At 49.1% G+C, this 18,182-nt stretch overlaps 3 protein-coding genes across 8 annotated transcripts; 1 reads left to right on the top strand and 2 right to left on the bottom strand.

Moving 5' to 3' along the window:
* Positions 1-587: 587 nt before the first annotated feature.
* MLLT11 (MLLT11 transcription factor 7 cofactor) lies at positions 588-7,687 on the bottom strand. Of its 4 annotated transcripts, none has more exons than XM_034654250.1 (3): positions 7,549-7,687; positions 6,223-6,295; positions 588-1,907 (listed from the first exon to the last, which is right to left on the bottom strand). In XM_034654250.1, exon 3 carries the CDS (start codon positions 1,899-1,901, stop codon positions 1,632-1,634), a length of 270 nt encoding a protein of 89 aa, XP_034510141.1. In that variant the 5' UTR covers positions 1,902-1,907; positions 6,223-6,295; positions 7,549-7,687; the 3' UTR covers positions 588-1,631. The 4 variants fall into 4 exon arrangements, with proteins under 4 accessions (XP_034510141.1, XP_034510143.1, XP_019655324.1 ...); XM_034654252.1 differs by having other exon boundaries at positions 588-1,903; XM_019799765.2 differs by lacking the exon at positions 7,549-7,687 and adding an exon at positions 7,077-7,215.
* CDC42SE1 (CDC42 small effector 1) lies at positions 6,894-15,051 on the top strand. 3 transcript variants are annotated; one of them, XM_034654248.1, is made up of 5 exons: positions 7,154-7,291; positions 10,395-10,709; positions 11,262-11,372; positions 12,084-12,172; positions 12,735-15,051. In XM_034654248.1, the coding sequence occupies exons 2-4, from the start codon at positions 10,656-10,658 to the stop codon at positions 12,156-12,158; spliced, it is 240 nt and encodes a 79-aa protein (XP_034510139.1). In that variant the 5' UTR covers positions 7,154-7,291; positions 10,395-10,655; the 3' UTR covers positions 12,159-12,172; positions 12,735-15,051. The 3 variants fall into 3 exon arrangements, with proteins under 3 accessions (XP_034510138.1, XP_034510139.1, XP_034510140.1); XM_034654249.1 differs by lacking the exon at positions 7,154-7,291 and adding an exon at positions 8,011-8,122; XM_034654247.1 differs by lacking the exons at positions 11,262-11,372; positions 12,084-12,172; positions 12,735-15,051 and having other exon boundaries at positions 6,894-7,291; positions 10,395-10,586.
* A 438-nt stretch (positions 15,052-15,489) lies between these two features.
* On the bottom strand, positions 15,490-17,793 carry C2H1orf56 (chromosome 2 C1orf56 homolog). Its single transcript, XM_002919350.4, has 2 exons — positions 16,416-17,793; positions 15,490-15,620 (listed from the first exon to the last, which is right to left on the bottom strand). The coding sequence occupies exons 1-2, from the start codon at positions 17,760-17,762 to the stop codon at positions 15,600-15,602; spliced, it is 1,368 nt and encodes a 455-aa protein (XP_002919396.3). The 5' UTR covers positions 17,763-17,793; the 3' UTR covers positions 15,490-15,599.
* Between the last annotated feature and the right edge of the window lie 389 nt (positions 17,794-18,182).

Raw genomic sequence — 18,182 nt, 5'->3', positions numbered from 1 at the left:
ACCAAGCAATTGGTTGCCATTTTCACCCACCCATCGCCACTATCTAAGGGCAGCGAGAAATCGGGAAAGAAGCCCTTCAAAAATAAGGACACGTCACAGCTCCACTCTTTATTATTTGGCTTTTGTCGTTTATGGTGGGCCTTTCAAAGCCTAAGAAGGTTTTCGCATCTACCTTATTTACTGACCTAGTATTTACGGCATATTGCCCACGTTCGATCCATTTTGATATTTACGGCTTCCCTTTTTGAGAGTCAAAATCTTGTTTCCTTCCTGTTTACATCCTCTACTTGTAAGTTCAGATAGTTGGGGTTTTGTTTGGTTTTTAATGAGACGAGTTGTAAATAAGCAGATAACATATTTGAGTGAATTAGTTTTTCTTAGGTGCCTAGACTGAGATAATGAAGAGCATATTTGGTGCCACAGGTGCCTTCTGAGGCATCTAGAATTACTACCTCAGTATGTTGGTAGCTAATGGGCAAGTAGAAAAGTGGTTGATTGCAGCCTTCTTCTTCGCAGAATGGGAAAGCAAGGCTAATTTCAGATATCTATACTGCTTCTCTTTGAAGAGAGAGAAAACTAGAATCCAGTCCTGGGATTGAATGTCTTTATTAAAGAAATGAGTAAATGGCAGCACAAATCAGCAGCAACAATTTTGAAAGGAATGGAGGGGACAAGGTGTAGGGTCATAATGTGATTATTTCGTGGTCTCAAGGTAGCTGAAGAACTGTGCCTGGGGCCCACCGATCAGTATTATACATTGCAGATGCAGGGCAAGACTAAAACAATAAAGGCCAAACCCTATGCCTTTTAGAAAGGAATCAACCTTACAAATTATCATAGTAGTCAGTAAGATTGCATCATAAGAATTGAAACTGGAGTAATTTTCCTCAGCTGGAGTTTTCAGTTAGGAGCAAAGATAAAAAGTGAGTAGGCTTGAAGGAGGAACACCCTTCTGAGAATGTCGTTATTTCTGAAATGATTCGATGCTTTCCCCTATTTTAACTTTCCATGATGTATTATTTCCTCTTGTTTTATACTTTTAACTACCCCCAGTTTCTCTGAGAAAAAAGTGTATTACAAGGAGCAGGATCAAATAGCAAGAGACTTATCACATTAGCCTTTTAGAAATCCTACTGTCTTGTAGCAGATAATCTCAATTAAAACTTATAAGGTTTTCATCAACCCTGGAAGAAAGATTTGTGTTTACTGATCTGGAACAGGAAATTAGGTTTGAGCAATCTCTAAAGCTGATTAAAATGAAGTAAAAGAAATCGGTCGTCCATTTTGTACCACTGTACCACTCTCTGGTGCCCCCACCAGGCTTGTTTTCTGGAATTAGGAAGGGAGGGGGGAGAAGGAATCCCTGCGATCCAATACTACATTGCTTGAACCCTTTTCTTTGTGGCTTAAGGGCTTTTGAGAGAAACTGATAAGATAGAGAGATAAATAAATAAATAAATACATACATACATACATACATACAACACAGCACAACTCTGGCAGATTCATCAGCACCACCTCAACAGAATAGAGGGGAGAGAGCAAGATTAATAGGAGAAAAGGGTTGGAAAGGAAGGGGCCTGAAAGGGAAGACAGTGAGGGCAAGGTGGTGGGAGAGAGAAGTCTTGGGCTTAAAGCAAGTCCAATTCAAAGGAGTGGATGCTAGCAATGGGAGCTCTCCAGAAGTTGAAGGTGCTGTATTCCAGGAGGGCATCGCCTTCAGAGTTTTTCTCCTGTTCTCCCGTTGCTTGCCCGGTCATTTTGCCAGCGCTGCTGTCTTTGATCTTGTAGATGGATGTATCTGACAGACCCAGGCCTTCCAGCTCTGACAGATCCAGTTCTGGAATGGGCATCCTCCAGAAAAGAAAGGAGCTGTACTGGCTACTCACAGGGTCCCTCATAACTTCCTAGAAAGAAACCACTTGTTAGTCTTCATACTACCGCAACCAGTTCATGGCCCATGGCCTTTCCTTACTTAAAAATTCACATCCCCATTTGCCTCTCTACATGATCTGAATTCCCTAGGACAACCTTTGGGACCCTTTCCTTTATTACCATTTTCTACCATTTCCTAACTTCTCCCCATCTTGGAATGACTTAATTTGCTGCCTACTCCTTCAAGTCAAGCTTGGGTCTGGTTTTCAAGGCTTTCTAGAATTCGGCCCCATCCTTCCTAGCAGTAGCACATTCTCTGCCAGTTATGCTCATTCCTGTCTTGCTTAACTTTCTCTTCTCTCTTTTTTTCTCTACTCTCCATCTTTTTTTTTTTAAACTTACTAGATCACCAGTTTATTATAAAAGACGATAACTTAGGAAGAGCAGATGGAAGAGATGCACAAGGCCAGGTACAGGGAAAGTGTGCAGAGCTTCCATGCCCTCTCCAGGTGCACTGCTCTCCCCACATCTCGACGTGTTTTCACCAACCTGGAAGTTCCTCTCTACTCTCCATTGTAAAATAACTACTCAAGTTTCAAGACTACTGGAGGAGTCCCTAGAAGAATTCAAGTCTTTAGAGGAATTTTTCCCCTGAACTCTTACTATGTTGGTAAATCCTTGACTTTTTCCTGACTTTGGCTTAATATGTACCTCTAAAAAGGGCTTCCATGACATTTCTTTCTATTTTCCTCCCAGCCTTCTAAACCCTACTATAAATTCACCTTTTCAAGGAGGTCTTCCTCAAACTTATTCAGCTCCCTCTACCCTGTATCTTCCAGCATCTCCGCCAACACCCTGTAGAGTTTTACCTGACTATTATCAGTTTGGGGCTACAGATCACTGTTATGTGTCTTACATAGAGATAATCTCTCTCCTTCAAGAAACAGTTTCCCTAAAGATAAAAACCAGTCTACTTTATACCTTCTCACAAGTGCTGGGCTTTGCACACAAAAGACATTCGAGGCTGCTGATTAATTTTCTCTCACTCTTTATTTAATACAATCCATACCTAGCCACCCCCCATCTATTAGCCCACAGATAAGCCTTAACAGCCTATATTTCTCTCTAGCCTACCTCTCCTTCAAAACAAAACCCAGGTGCTAAAAGAATTTTCCTGTGCTATAACCAGACCTTTTTTCTCTGATCCCAATGCTAGAGAGCAAATGGACTGGAAATTCCAGGTAAGGAGAGTAAGAGTTTAGATTGGAAGGAGAAAGTCCCTTGACAGAATTAGATACTTTTCCATGCTTTAATGAGTGCTCCTATCACCTTTTCTGCTCATCCCACCCACACCTGATGTTATATGACTGTTATACCTCCTGCACGCTGCTGGTTACTAGCCAAGTAGTAAGTTGAAATGTTCTCAAAGAAGCAGAAAGAACATTCCATTGCCTCCAAAAATAGAACCCCCATTTTAAAAGGCCTTCCTCCCAGCACACTCCATTGGCCCCTATGAGGCCTGGAGGCTCCTAAACAGTGGCCTTAAATAGGTTCCCAACTGCCTCCATAAAATGTGTTAGGTGAACATGATAACCACTACACTACAGAAATTCTATAACCCTAGATAATGTGAACCATCTCAAGTAAGGCCAAAAAAGAAAGCCTTAATCTAGAACACAGTTATGTGTGAGCATAGGGGCTTTAGGACTGGAGAGTGGGCAGACTAGGATGTTTTTAATGCTAAAAGCCAGTTGTCAGTTGCTCTTTCTCTTCCGAGGCTCAGGCTCCAAAATAAACCCTGGGAACTGAGCATTACTCAGCAGAGAAGCTGCTTCAAAGGAGGGTTATGTGGGGACTGGAACAGGGTGGGGGAGCATGTTAGAAAGGTGAGGTCATCATCCTATGATATGCAGCTCTGATCATCTCCACAGTAATTTGCAGAGACGTGTACAGAAAGAGAGCTACAAAAAATGGTTGTACCTCTCAGCCTCCCAACTCTGGCTTCGGTCTAGGACTACAGAGATCCCAAGATGCAAACCTCAGGAATCATCAGTGTTACTGACTACTGACTGACCACAGGGATTTTTTTTTCCCTTGTTTTTTTCTGATGTCTTTTCTTTTCTTTTTTTTTCCTCCCCCCCCCCAACCCTGCCCCAATATTGCCAGTTATTTGCCTACCTTGCTGGCTTCTTTTATATCCCCTCCCTTACCAGTCCCCTCCAGAGCAAGCTGAGTATAATGCTGGGCACATAATACATTCCTTAAAAAATAGAATCATAGGGGGAAAAAAAAACCGTAGGATTTTAAAACTAGGAAACATGTTTGGGGTGCCTGTTTGGCTTAGTCGGTGAACTGTGCGACTCTTGATCTTGGGGTCATGAGTATGAGTCCCATGCTGGATGTAGAGATTACTTTAAAAAGGAATAAATAAAATAAATATATTCTGTGCTATAACAGTGTATATTTAGAAAGAAAGAGAAAGAGAAAAGAAAAGAGAAGGAAGGAAGGAAGGAAGGAAGGAAGGAAGGAAGGAAGGAAGGAAAAGAAAACATGTTATCTAATTATCTAGTGACTTCTGAAGTCTTCAGCCAGCTGGATCCAGGTCTCATTCCCAATCTGGTCTTTTTTTGATGCGCTGTACATAGACAGTTGCCCACAGTTTTATATAATCCTATACCAATATTCTCAAAACTTGCAAGGATTTTTTTAGTTCTTGAAGAACAGATAGTCAGTGGATTAGGTGTTGATTGTGCCTGTGATTCTGATCTGAATGATGAAAATGCAAAAGGCAGTAGAGAGCAAGCTAGAATCTGAGACACGGAAGAAGCTCTTTGACAAGCTGATTCCTTTTCTTAAAACCAGAGAATATATAAAAATTGTCCAAATATTCCCTGAGTGTCTGGCAGAGTGTATCTCGCAATTAAAAATGCTAAAGGAAATTTTATGAAGTATTAACTCACAAGGCGTAAAATGTGGCTATGCCATTGACTCAGAGACACGTACCAAATGCATTCTAGAAAGACACTCATACAAGCATGTATGGCATTTAAAATCAAGTCAAGGACACTGACTACACAGAAAATTGAAACTAAAATACCATCTACATTACATTCATTAGTAATGAAATTTTGGTATTTAATATAGTACGGATTTAATTCCCAAATCTCCAAATTTTGCAAGAAGTCCCTTTCCAGCAAGCTTTCTCTTCCCCTCCCCAAATGTTCTCCACCCATACCTCATCTTTCTTTACATTCCTTAAAGGGCTTGGATCACAGTATAAGCTCAATAAATACTTCTAACTGTCCTTCATTTTAAATTATCCAGCTATTTTAGGCAAAGGTAATTTCTAAATATCACCATCTATTCTTAGAGATACACGATTAGCAAATATATAGTATAAAAAGACACACTCTGAGCCACACAGACACACCCAAATACCCTTTGTCTAGACCCTCTGTGGGAATCCAAGGCCTGCCCAACAGGGCCTTGCTGTGTCATGCTGCCACCTTAGGGCGGATGGGGAGGAGGACAAGGGATGGTGGTTGGAGGGGATGGAAGCTCTTTGGCATCTCATATTTGCTTCATTCTGGTCTTGGATTTTCCTGTTAGCCATGTCCTTCCCCCATCTATTCCCACTGAGCTGCAAATAAGCATTCCTTTTCCAGAATCCGCCACCATCTAGTTTTTGTGGGCTGTACTGATTTCAATATGGGATCAGGCAATTCTCCAACACAGAGGACCCCACCTTCCTACTTCAAGCTGCCTCTTAATTTGGAGCAAAGGTTTGAGATAGGGAGTGGGAAACTGTTAAAAGAGAGGTCAGGATTACTTTCAATATTATCTCATCCCTTCCCCCAAATTCCCTCCTATGGAGACAAATCAGTTTGGGGTGAAGGTAGACACATCAATGGAACACTACAGAAAAAATAAATAAATATAGGGAAGTACAGGCTAGAGCAATACAGGAAGACTAGACATTCATCAAAAAACAGGCAAAACAAATTATAGTTTGAAAAAGAGGATAGTGATAATGACTGAAGATAATAAAATACATAAGACAAATTATAGGAAAATAGATACTTGAAATGAGATAAACGCTGAGAAATGACAGCCACATGTGTAAATTGTTAGAAATTAATGTCTGTGGATTAGAAGGCATGGCTGGAGATCTTAGCAAAGAGAAATAACAAGGGGACCAAAAAACTACTCATTGTCCATAGCGCCCCCTTCTCTCCTCTTGAGCTGTCCCCCAACCTTATCCTTATTTAGGGTCTTCAACCTAACCAGAAGCAGCTGCTCTTCTATCTTTGCAGCCCCTTGCCCCCCCCCGCCCCCAATTTAGTTTACCTGTTATCAGTGGATTACTAGTGTGTTCCAAAGATGGAAGGAGTACCTCGGGGGCTCCGGCGTCTGCTCTGGGCTGGAGAAAAAGAAAGCTGTTGGGGCTTTGACGGCTTTGTCCTCTCACTCCCTTTCCCTCTTCTGTGGCTGAGTCTATCTGCTCAGTCTTCCCCTGCAATGCAGCCCCTCCTAAGAAGGGCGGAAGGACTCCCCGCCCCCTCCTTGCCTGACTCGGCTAATTCAAATGATAGGTTCCAGAACACTTTAGGGAGGGAGACAGGATTAAAGCATCTCCGTAGGCTTATTGGTCGGCACAATTATTCCCGAGCTCTTGCAGCACCCCCATTCTGACTGGGATGCAATGAATGAGCAGTTAATTGTCCCCTAATTTTAGGCTTATGGATTAAAAAGCTTAGCTCTATATAACACTAGAGTGTCCCTTTATTCCCCAATTTAAGGATTTCAAGTTACGGTGTTTTATTTTTGAGAATCAGAAAAATCCTCCACCCCTCCCTCCAATCCCTACTTTTCCGACTCGCCACCGCACCCTCACAATGAGTAAATAAACCTAGCCCCATTCCACTTTGCGCAGAGCACGAGAGGACTGGGGGTTGTGTGTGTGTGTGGGGGGGTGCGCTTCTGCGAATCTCTAAACTTGGCTGGGTCCGGGGCATCTGGGGGCTCCGATCAGCGTTGCCCCGCAATGCCTGGCGCGCAAAGGGGACTGCGGGCAGCGCAGCTTGGGGCCGGCTCAGGAGAGCCCCTCGCGGGCTCCACGTTTGCCGTTCGCGCAGCGGGGACTGCGGCGGTCGGCGGCGGCCAGACCCCCTCCCACGGCCCCGCGTGGTGCAGTGCCTCACCAGTCCAGGGGGGAGCAGTGCGCCCAGCGCCGGGCCGGACGGGTTTCGTAATCGCGTCGCCGCCGTTTCCGCCCTGGGCCAGCCCCACCTCTGCCGGCCCGCCCTCGGTTCCCCCGCCGCGCCGCGGAGTCAGCCCGGGAAGCCCACACTGGCGGGCCCGGAGCCGGAGCCCCCCACCCGCTTCAGCCGCACGCCTCGATGCCGGAGCGCGGCAGGTGAGACCTCGGCGTGGGGCCCCGGCCCGCGCGCCCCGCCTGCCCTGCCGGGCGGAGACGCACCGGATGCTGGGGGTGGGGGGAGAGGGAGGCCGGGGCTGCCGAGATGCTGGGTCGGTGGGAGAAGGGGTGCGCTCCCGGAGTAGCGGTGCCCGTCCACTCCACCGCTCGTGTGGTGCGCTGTAGAAGGGACTGGGGTATCGGGGTGGGGGGCGGGGAGGCAAGACGGGGAGAAGTTCTCCTGGAGACTCACTAACCTCGGCGGTGGCGTGTGCCGGACAGAGCGAAGCACAGCTGGGTCCGTGAGGGCTAAGTGTGAGCCCGAAGCAGCCACGGAAGGCAGTGGCAGAGTCCGAAAGATCCACAGCGAGATCCCAGGCCTAGTTTAGCGTTGGGAGGAGCAGAGGATTTCTGGGGAGAGTTGGGGAGTGGGCAGAGATGGAGTCTATGGGACTGAATCACTGAGGAGGGAGTTTAGGGCCTAGCCCTGTTGCCTCGTAAGCCCCCCCCCCCCAAGACCTTTCCTGGGGGAAGGACACAGTTGGTGCTGGGGCAGATGCCTGTCACTTGACTGAAAAGTGCGTGTCCCCCTACTTCGCCGGTGCCCCTCAGCAGCCCTCCATGTCTGGAGGTCTCCACAAGGAACCAGCTGCAGCCCCGGGCTTGGAGCCAGAATTGCCCACTCTATTCTCTCAATTCTGTTTCTCTTTCTCTTTCTCCAGCTGCTTCTTGTGAAGGCTTGTTGGACAGCGGGTCGGAGGCCTTGGGGCTAAAGGCGGCGGGACCGGGAAAACCGGTTTCAGGCTGGGACAGGACCCGGGAGCTACCTCTGTACATCCTTCCTCTCTGGAACCTTTCTCCCATCCCTCCTCCTGCTCACTCCTCATAGCTGGGAAGCTCCTAAGCCCCAGCGTGACCTTGGTGTCTCCTAGCTCCATATTGCACCCTTCCTATTTGGGACTCTGGCCGAGTTCTCAGTGCTGCGTGTCTGTCAGGATATGGCCTTACACAGCCTAATCCTCATTCCTCCTGCCGTTTCCCCAGCCCCTTCCCCTCGCTGGGGGTGGGTGGCTAAAACGGTGGGCAGTGAATTTGGGTGCCTCTTCCTCCTGGGCTTACCAGCTCAGGACTTCACTTTTCCTCAACCCACTCTTCTTAGGTACTTTAAAGGAGAGCGCAGCCGGTTGCTCTTACTTCCTTTTTTGGCCCTGTCCCCCTACCACCACCACATTCACCCTGCCCAGCCTTCTCCGCACTCTGACCCCGCTGCCAAGTTTCAGAGACCCTTATGTTCTGTGTCTCAGGGAATGGAATTTCCTGGTCACTTCTCATCGTCATTGGCCCTTTCGTGCCAAGTCCCACATACGCTTTCCCTCCGCCCCGCTCTGGCCAGGTCCCTGGAAAGGGAACAGAAACGTCCTTGTTCCCTCCACTGCCCCTTTCCCTCCCTCTTCTCTCCTCTTCCCTCCCACCCTCCACTTCTGTCCACTCAGCTTTGTTCAGAAGGGGTGTTGGGGGAGAGTCCATGCTCTGTACAGTCTGTCTGGTGGTGTTGGGGGTTTCCTCTGATTCTTCATTGTTTTCTTCATTCCCCCGCCTGCAACCCTTGCCAGCCGCCACCACCGCCATTGCGACAAACCCTGTGACTGACTGACTTCCCCACTGACCACAGCTACCCTCGCTGAACAGCTGTGTTCTGACTTCCGCCCTGTCTCATTACTCCTCCCCTCCAGTGGTGGGAAGGGAAGTAAGCGAAAGCCCAGGCTCCTGCTCCTGGGTCCTCCTCTCCCCTTCAAGCTCTATCTCAGTGTGCCTGTGATCTCATCCCAGAGCTATTAAAAAAAAAAAAAAAATCCTCTCAGTTCTTAGATCAGTCTAGGGTGCCAGAGCATCAGGGTTCCAGGCCTGGAAGGGAAGGAGATTCCTACTCTGGCTAGAGTGTAATATTCATGAAACAACCCTGTTCGGAGTCTCTGAGGGCAACTGGGGAAGTGCAGTGAGCGCAGAGGAAACCCAGATGGGCCCTACCCTGGCTGGCAGTGAGGAAAAGGGGAGGAAGTTCTTCCTTGGACACTAATGCTACTGCAGAGTTCCTTGTGTCTGGTTGGCTGGTGAAGCTTGGGAATGAAAGTGGTGAGGAGGGAGGAGAGAACAGGTCCCAGCATGAGGGGAGGCGGCAGGTGGGGAGGCCTGGGCCTTACGGGGTGTGAGGCAGAGCAGAGCTGCACGACAGGACATGTATGTGAAGAGGGTGGGGAGGCTGGAGAAGATTCCTCGTGGAAGAGATGACACCTGGTACCCGTACCGACAGCCTGTGTGCCGGTGATCTGTACGAGACACACGTGCACAGCTGCAGCCATGTCAGGGGAGCGGGCACACCGGCGTGCACACACGGGACACAGTTAAACAGACTGCAGACAGCCTTGAGGAAGGATCTCAAGGTCAAGTAATAAAGGAACTGTTAAATGGCTTCTGGGAGAGGTTGGATCTCAGCTGAGGGAAATGAGGAGGAACACGGGCAGGGAAGAGAGGGAAGAAATTCCTCACTGTAGAAAATTCTGTCTTGAGGTCCAACCTGCTGTGGTTAGTCACCGACAACCTGGGCAGTCAAGATCTCAGTCTTAAAGAAAATCTAGATATTCAGGGTAAGGTAAGGAAAAAGGGTGGAGGCCCTGTTTGTGAGAACGAAAAACCACCATTTCCTCTTCATAGACACTTAACTGCCCCTCCCCTTCTGCCCTAAACCCAGGGAGAAGGGAGGTGGGGCTTATAGCACCCCCAAACTGTTTTGCTCATTTCTGCCACTGTCCTTCGGCTCCTCCCATCCTCACCCTAAATACTTCTATCCCTTGCCTCTCCCTTGGCTCCAGCAGCTACTGCTCCTCTACCTGTTGGTGCCCTTCTGGATCTTTTCCAGATCTTTCTCTGGGAGTCAGACTGTGAGGTCCTTGTGTTTGGAGGAGTTAGTGTTGGGTGCAGGACTCGGGCCTTTAAGGGAGAATGAGAAGATCCGGGCTCATCAGGAGGCTTCTCAAGGAGGGGGCAATGGTAGACATGGGATTTGTCACTAACTTTCTTCTCTCTGTACTTCCTGCTCATCCAGGGTTCTGCGTCTGAAGAAGACATAACCGTGTGCCCGCCTGCTCACCCTGCCCTGGCCCTGCTAGCCCCTCAGGGTCTGAGGCACTGACCCTCCCTGCCCAGCCAAGGGTACCCTGGACTCTGCTGTCTCTAGACCCGTCCAGCCGAGTAGACCCAGGTTGTCGTTACACCTGAGGGGACCGAGGAGCGGGCAGTCAAGAGGCCAGAGCAAGAGCCCTCTGGGGCCTCAGGTGGAGGAGTGAAACTGGAACCATCAGGGAACATGAGTGAATTCTGGCACAAACTGGGTTGCTGCGTGGTAGAGAAACCCCAGCCGGTGAGTCCCCACCCCCAGCCCCCACCCCCGCACACAAGTTACCGTGGCCTGTGAGGCAGACACAGCACCTATGATCTGGTGCCTAGGAAGCACGCTGCTTGCTTCCTTCTCCGTCAGGATAGTCTCTCTGGCCAGGCAGGTGTGTACATGGAATCCAGGGGAATTGGGTGATGGGAGAAGTGAATAGTCCTAGCTGTCACTTCCTGTTTCTGTCCATTCTGAGCTGGGTATGGCTTGTAGGTGGAGCTTAATACCTGTCACTTTTTCTCATTGTTTCCTCATCAGCCAGAGGTGACTTGGATATGTCCTTTGTCTAGTATTCACCCTGCAGGCCCCTGCCCTCACCACCCTCCCTGTGTCCTTTCTGTGTCTATGTTGTTCCAGACTTGCCTTCCAGACCCTAGTGATTTCCCTGGTGTAATGTTACATACCCTTGCCCATTGGGTCCTTAGCTCTTCCCCTAGTGGTTTCCAAGACTCTGTTCCCTTCCCTTCTTCCACTGTGTGTGGAGGAGGGAGCTTCAGACCTAACTCCCCTGTCTTCTCTAAACAGAAGAAGAAGAGGAGACGAATTGACCGGACCATGATTGGGGAACCAATGAATTTTGTCCACCTGACTCACATTGGCTCTGGGGAGATGGGGGCTGGAGATGGACTTGCCATGGTAACAAGAGAATGGGGAGAGATTGATATGGGATCGTGGCCTAGAACCTTTCCCCTTTTTCGAAGCGTAAGCTGGGGACATGGTAAACACTCGATGGGGAAGTAAGAAGCTAGGATTCTAGTCCTGGTCACCAGCTGCATAAACCCGAGACCCAGCATTTCAGGTCTCTGGCCTAGGCTCCCTCGTTTTTACAATTAGCAGATTGTTCTTCATCGGGATGGGGGGTATATACGACTCGAGTTCTTTGGAGGGCTTTTTCCAACAACCAGAACCCGTCTGTTAATTAAGAACTGCTATTCCAGTGCCATAGTAAGTCATACCGTGGCTGGGTGTGTGGAGGCTGGAAAAAGGCTGAGCACCCCTGTCCTAAATAATGTCGAACACTCTTTTCTGCTCTCAGAATAAGGGAAATGGGCCTGGAGATCGTGAAGGAGGCTTTTCACCAATTGTGAAACTCAGATAACTATGAGAGTCCTTTGTGAGAGAGTCTTATTAGTCAAAGACCCACTTTATCTCACCCTCACGAGAGTCAGTATGAAGGCAGCCATCGAGACTTCCCTTGGAAGCATGGCTGTTGGCTTTAACCTTTTCAGGTTGGCTTTATTGCCAGGGAGATGGGGTCAGCCTCTTCCATGGAGGGGCAGAGGGGGCGATGGCTTACCGTGCGATATCCAGACTTAGGACGGGGGTCTCACATGTGCTTTTTCACAGACAGGTGCTGTTCAGGAGCAGATGAGATCCAAGGGAAACCGAGACAGGCCATGGAGCAATTCCAGGGGATTGTAGCTCCAACAGAAATGGTGAGTGATTAGGGAAACCCGTCCAGTACCTCGAGCCCCCGTCAACACATCCTGATGGCCTGCCTCGGAACACTGATCCTCTGCAAGAATGGGGGCGGGGTGGGGGGGAGGAAGAACGAATTAGAATGGAGGAGTCAAGAATTTCGGATCCAGGGGCACCTGGGTGGCTCAGTGGGTTAAGCGTCTGCCTTTGGCTTAGGTCATGATCCTAGGGTCCTGGGATTGAGCCCCATGTCAGGCTCCCTGCCCAGTGGGGAGTCTGCTTCTCCCTCTGCCCTTCCTTGTGCTCTGTCTCAAATAAATAAAATCTTAAAAAAAAAAAAAAAAAGAATGCTTGTAGCTGTGTGAAAAAATTAAGATTTCAATAAAGGTTAAGTATTAAAAAAAAAAAAAAAAAGAATTTCGTATCCAGAAAGGCAATGAGAGAAAAGGAAGTGCAGACAGATAGAAATTGAGAAAAGAGCACCCTGGAAATAGTCGAGAGTCTGTGCTAGGTGGTGCCTTCTCCCTGACGCCTCAGTTTTCCGTGAGGCTTATCTTCCTTAATTTCTTTTTTAATCAGGTTCTGCTGTTTGAAGCCTCCGCTCCGTGTCCAGCCCAGAAGAGATGCTGCCCCCTCCTCGAACCAGTGACCCCAGGGCCCCTCTTTTCCCTCTCTGCCTATTAGTGCCTCAGAAGGCTTGGGGGCTGGACTCCCTCTCTTCCCTCTGGCTCTAGCCCCTCCTGGAGATGGGCTCAAGGCAGCAGGACTGACCAAGTGACTACTGGTTGGCCAGAGGAGCTCAGCTGAAGCCCTGGACGCTCTCAGATCTGAGATAGGAGTTTTCTGGGAACCTGGAAGGTGTTCCCTTCTCCTGAATGACGGTCTAGGTGCCATCTGTTTTTAAACTCTTAACCTGGAACTCCTTAAATGGGGTAGGTGGGTGAGATTACCAAAGCTGAAGCCGGCTTTGCTGAGAAGCTCCTTACCTCCCTGCCCTTCTCCTTTTTCCTCCTGGAATGAACTGAAACAGACGTCAAGCGGGGGGTAGGAGGGTGACCACTGCTTAGTACTCTATCTCTTTACATCTCAGACCATAAGCTCACAGTCCCTTGATGTCTCTCTGCCACTACCAGCTCTTTCTCTAGTAGGCCTCTAACCCTGTTTCTGCAGCATTGTGAGTCCCCCAGCATCTTTCTTTCTTTCTTTTTTAATTAATTAAAAATTTAATTTAAGATGAGTTCTCTTAATTACCCCCCTCCTTCTACTACCTCTACCTTTAGCCCCATCCCTATTAGGAACCTTATTGTTTCCCACTGAATAAAAACTAAGGTAAGAAGTGGGTCTTAACTTGACGGTATCCTATTTAAGTCTTGGGGACCTGGCCTGCCCTCTGCCAATCTCCCTGCTGGCCCAGGTGAGGAGGAAGAGGGATCTGGAGAGAAACTCAGAATGCTGCAAAACTAGGAGGTATGTCTCCGAGTGGACTTCTTAACCATTGAGGATGAGAGGGGTGGTAGGTTGAAAACAGTCATCTGTGAATTTAGGGATCTTAAGATCCTCCCCGCATGGGAGCAGGGACACCTCTAGAGAAGGATTCTGAACTGAGGCACTTCTGACATTTGGGTTGGATAAACCTCTGTAATGGGGGACTGGCCTGTGCATTATAGGATGTTCAGTAGTGTATCTGGCCCACCCTAGTTATGACAACCAAATATGCCCCCAGATATTGCCAAATGTCTCCTAGGAGGCAAAATCACCCCTAGATGAGAGCCACTGCTCTGGAGTCAAGGTATTTTCCTCTAACATGTTTTTCCCACCGTACTCCCATCCCGTTATTCATCCTAAGCCTGAGCCTTTGATTAATCTGGCCCTCTTGCAAAGTAGGCTCGAAAGGGCTGCACATAATGTCTAAAAGAGTCCTATACTCAGTGTGTTGCTTATGCTTGCCTGGGTTCGTGTCTCTGTTGGATGCGGACTGTGCTTCTCCATTCCTGTTTGGAGGAGCGGTTCCTGCAGTGTGGAGGCATGAACAGGGTATGGCGAGATTGGGGAAGGGAAGCAGAAAAACAATAGAGGCACAGACACCCAGGTTTATCCTCTGCAAACTTGAAGCTCTGTTTCTGTGCCCTAGTCCTAGAATCAGACACAAATAAGACTCAGGGAGTTTTGTCTGAAGACCAGGTCCCACTCCCCACCTGGCTGAAGAGTCTGTGCTAGGTGGGAAAATAATGCAGGAGCAGGGTCTTTAGGCAGTTTGTTTTCTCAGGTGTTTTTTCTTCTGGCCCCTTCCTTGCAGGGTGGTTAGGAAGGCGCAACAGGACTGGTGAGCTGCCTGCCTGCTCTGAGACTGAAAGGATGGGGGTCTCTCATTAGCTCAGCAACAAGCAGCATCCTGTTTGATGGTGAGGGGGTCAGGAAGGTGGGAACCAGGATCCCCTCTGCTGAGTCCACCATCCATCCAGTTTGCCTCACCTACAGTGACAGGTTCTAGTTGTGTTCCAATTGCAGTGTATTTCCTGCCACTTTTCAGGGTCTAAGATTGATCATACATTCCCAATTTACTCTGTTCAATCTAGCTAGTTCTGAAAGTAGCTCATCTTGTCGTCCTAAAGTAGCTTAATAGCCTGAGGCTTATATTCAGTCTGTGGGGTTCACAGGATAGGGGACTTGTGGACTCTCTGGTCACCCCGATCTTCTGCCTTAACCCTAATGCCTCTTCTTTGGACACATTCGTCTTTGGTATTCTCTTGCCTTTAGCTATCTTTTCTAACGTGTATGCTCCCATCACTTGAACAATATTTAAGAGTGATGGGAATGGGTTTGAGAGTCATAATTTATATTAAAAATGTGTTGGACTTTTAAATACATTTTTCAAATAAAAAAAGTTTAAGCAAAATAGTCGCAGAGTAATCACTGCAGGCGTGTTTTGGGTCAAAGGATAAATATGGTAGATAAAGGTAACTGCTAGAAAGTAGCCGACATGGAATTTTGTGCCAACGTCGCCCTTTGCAAGGAGAGAAGGCCAGGTATTGTGAAGGCAAGAAGACCATCATCATCTTCCAAGGGCTCAAGTCCTTGTTCTTCCTGTTCCCGCCTCTTGGCATTCATCTGAGAGTTTTCAAGTCTTTAAAGAATCACTTGTTTAAAAACAACTTTAGAAATGAAAAAGAGCAACATCAACATTTTATCTTTGGGGGGGGTGGATAAAATACCCTGGGGAACAAGGGGAGGGATCAGGCCTGATGTTGCCGGTTACACAGTTTGCTTTTAAGGTTCAAGAGATTTCTGGTCTCCACCCTCAGATACCTCTGTAAAAAGACACAAGACCAAACAATTTTTTTTCTAGTTTTGTTCTTTTGTACTAAAAATATCCAGTGGGTGCTGGGATCGAAAGGGGTGGAAAGGTTGAGATGCTGACACCTTGTCTTGCGGATGAAGTGGCCATTACCTGCGGTTTCTCTCTATCTGGGTAAGGAAACAAAATAGAAAAAAGGGGAAATATTATAACTACATCTATATCCTTTGCCCTTCCTTGCTTCATCTCCCTCCCCAGAAGCCCTCATTCCCTTAACACCACTGCCCCGTTTATGCTTCTTTTTTATATTGAATGGTATTGGATACCCAAGGAGAAAGACAAAAACTGGCAAAATAACGGACCACGTATACTATTTTATTGTCCTTCCCTTCTCCCCAAAGGTCCTGAAATCCTGTCAATTGAGAATATTTATCGAATCAATCAGAGCCTTTGGTAGTTCATTTGGTAAAGCAGAGGACTACCCTTCCTGAAGCGTTCTTAAATTGCTGGAAATAATCCCAGTTCTTTGGGACAGTGGTGGTTAGGGGCGTCTATCTGTACTAGTGTCAAAGTCCTATTGTGACTGTCATTTACTAGCTTTGTGAACCCCCCCCCCATTCCTTCACCTGTAAAGCGGGGATAATTATACCTCACAGCATTGTTGTGAGGATTATTCCAGGTAAAGTGTGTATAGTAAGACCTCAAATATTGGCTGTTACTACTAAGCTGCATTAGTAAGCTGAGAACTATTAATATCTTCCATATCCATTACCTGCATCAAGAACTGTTGATATCTATAATCTTCACAATTTGGGCAATAATCCTCCCATGACCAATAATGTTGCCCATTAACCAACCAGCAGTTGCCAAGAAATAGGTGGAATCAATGGCTAACAATGTGAGTAGCCAGTATATTATGCATCAGTGACCAAGCGAGGTAAGTAACACTTCATGCAAACACTTACTGGTTGCATCTCTGTGAACACTGCAGACAGACTGTTCCAAATATCCTCCAGCCCGATCCTGACCCGTCTCCAAAAAGCAAGGGCTGGGCTGGGGCTGGGGCTGGGGCCAAAGAAGAGGAAGGGGGTGGGTCTGATTCTAGAACTGATGGGGGGTATGGGAGTGGTGGTGGTGGTGGTGGTGGTGGTGGTACTGGTGGTGGTGGTCTGAGAGGTACAGCTGGTGTCAGAGCAGAGACGGGAGTCCAGAGGGCACTCCTCCTGAAGCCGGTTGCAGGGACATTTCTCATAGGTACAAGGCCGATGCTCCGTGCGGAGCTGGCTCAGCGCCCCAACGCGAAGGCGCCCAGAAAGGCCCTGCAGCTTCCCGGCCCGGGTCCGACTCATGGTGCCCGACCTGCAGTGGCAGTGCCACGGGCCCCAGGGCATCAGCACCAGCCGCAGATCCTCGGGAGGTGGCATGGCTGTGTGTGAGGGCTGTTGCCACCGGTTTGGGGTGGACCCTGCTGTTGACCACCGGCTCATGGTATTGTCAGGGTGCAATGTGTCCCCAGTAGGCTGCCAGGTGTTGGCCGGCACGTCTGAAGACATCCTGATCTCAGGCTCCTGGGTATTTGCTTTAAACCTTGAGCTGGGCACCCTTGCCGTATGGTAACTCCTGTTGAGAGACTCTCCAGTGATGTTACTCTTTCTGGCGTTAATCACAACCCCCTCTTCCAAAGACTCATCCTCCTCAGGGGACGACACAATCGACTTGCTGACGCCTGTGGCCACTGTGGAGGCCAAGAGCTCCGCAGCCGCTGGGCCTGCCAGGCGCTCGGCACTGGCCCCGACGTCATCCTCATCCTCCATGGTTACCTTCATCCTCCTGGGACCACCGGTCCGGAGGGTGGTCCGGTAGTGGCGGGACATAGGGACCCCGAAGCGCAAACTGACCCGCTGCGTCTCGGTGGAAGTCAGGCCTTGGGCCCCCGCCGCCCGGGGCCCCAGACTCAGCAGCAGGGCCCAGAGCAGCGCGCCGGCGGCGGGGACCATGGGGCCGGCCGGTGTGCGGCTGAGAGGGAGGCCAGTGAGGGAGGCCGGGACTCCTACCTTCTCTCCCTCCCTTCCGCTCTCCACCCAGCGGGTCGTTTGAACCGCGGCCCGCGGAGCGGGGGGAGGGGGAGGCCTACGCGCGCGCCACGCCCCTCCCCCAGGCCCTCCCGGAGCAGCCCCAGGGGCTGAGCGAAAAAGCCTGGGAACCGCGGCCGCCAGAACTCGGTGCCAGAAGCCAGAACCGACGGCCGCATGCTGATGTAAGGGGCCTGTCCTAGCAGCGCACTTCCTCCGAGCAGGGCTTAAATCTCGCATCGCAGTTTATTCACCGCTACAGATCTGAATTTACTACAGAGCACAAAAGTACAAGTTTTGAAGGCACTCCTTCCCAGACTCACAGGCAGCAGCTGTGACAAAGCAGGACACCGCGGTTCAAGATTGAGGGAGCTGACTCCCGTTCCCAGCAGGCTGCGTGGTCAGTTAAGCCCTGCCCTCCCCTCCACCTCTCCCTGAGCTTCACAGACTGCTAGAATGCCCCAGGTGGAAAGGGTCTTAGCACCTTCATTGACAGGAGAGGAAAAGGACACTCAGAGAGATGCAGTTATTTGCCCAAGCTCCTGCCGCTGAAGCAGGACCCAAACCCACAGCCCTCCCCTTTCCCGTACAAGACGCCACTACATGCACCCCTATAGCTGAAATGATGATCAGCAGGCAGATCAGGTTCCGGACCTTGGA

This window comes from Ailuropoda melanoleuca, chromosome 2 (assembly GCF_002007445.2).
Source record: "Ailuropoda melanoleuca isolate Jingjing chromosome 2, ASM200744v2, whole genome shotgun sequence".
Taxonomy (NCBI): Eukaryota; Metazoa; Chordata; class Mammalia; order Carnivora; family Ursidae; genus Ailuropoda; species Ailuropoda melanoleuca.
This window is presented reverse-complemented; position numbering and strand designations above follow the sequence as displayed.

Coding starts and splice junctions, on each gene's coding strand:
- MLLT11 (XM_034654250.1), bottom strand. CDS start 1,901: ATGAGGGACCCTGTGAGTAGCCAGTACAGCTCCTTTCTTTTCTGGAGG.
- CDC42SE1 (XM_034654247.1), top strand. CDS start 6,920: ATGCCTGGCGCGCAAAGGGGACTGCGGGCAGCGCAGCTTGGGGCCGGC. Junction 7,292..10,394: donor TCGATGCCGGAGCGCGGCAG/GTGAGACCTCGG, acceptor CTGCTCATCCAG/GGTTCTGCGTCTGAAGAAGA.
- C2H1orf56 (XM_002919350.4), bottom strand. CDS start 17,762: ATGCGAGATTTAAGCCCTGCTCGGAGGAAGTGCGCTGCTAGGACAGGC. Junction 15,621..16,415: donor TGTTCACAGAGATGCAACCA/GTAAGTGTTTGC, acceptor TTCCTTACCCAG/ATAGAGAGAAACCGCAGGTA.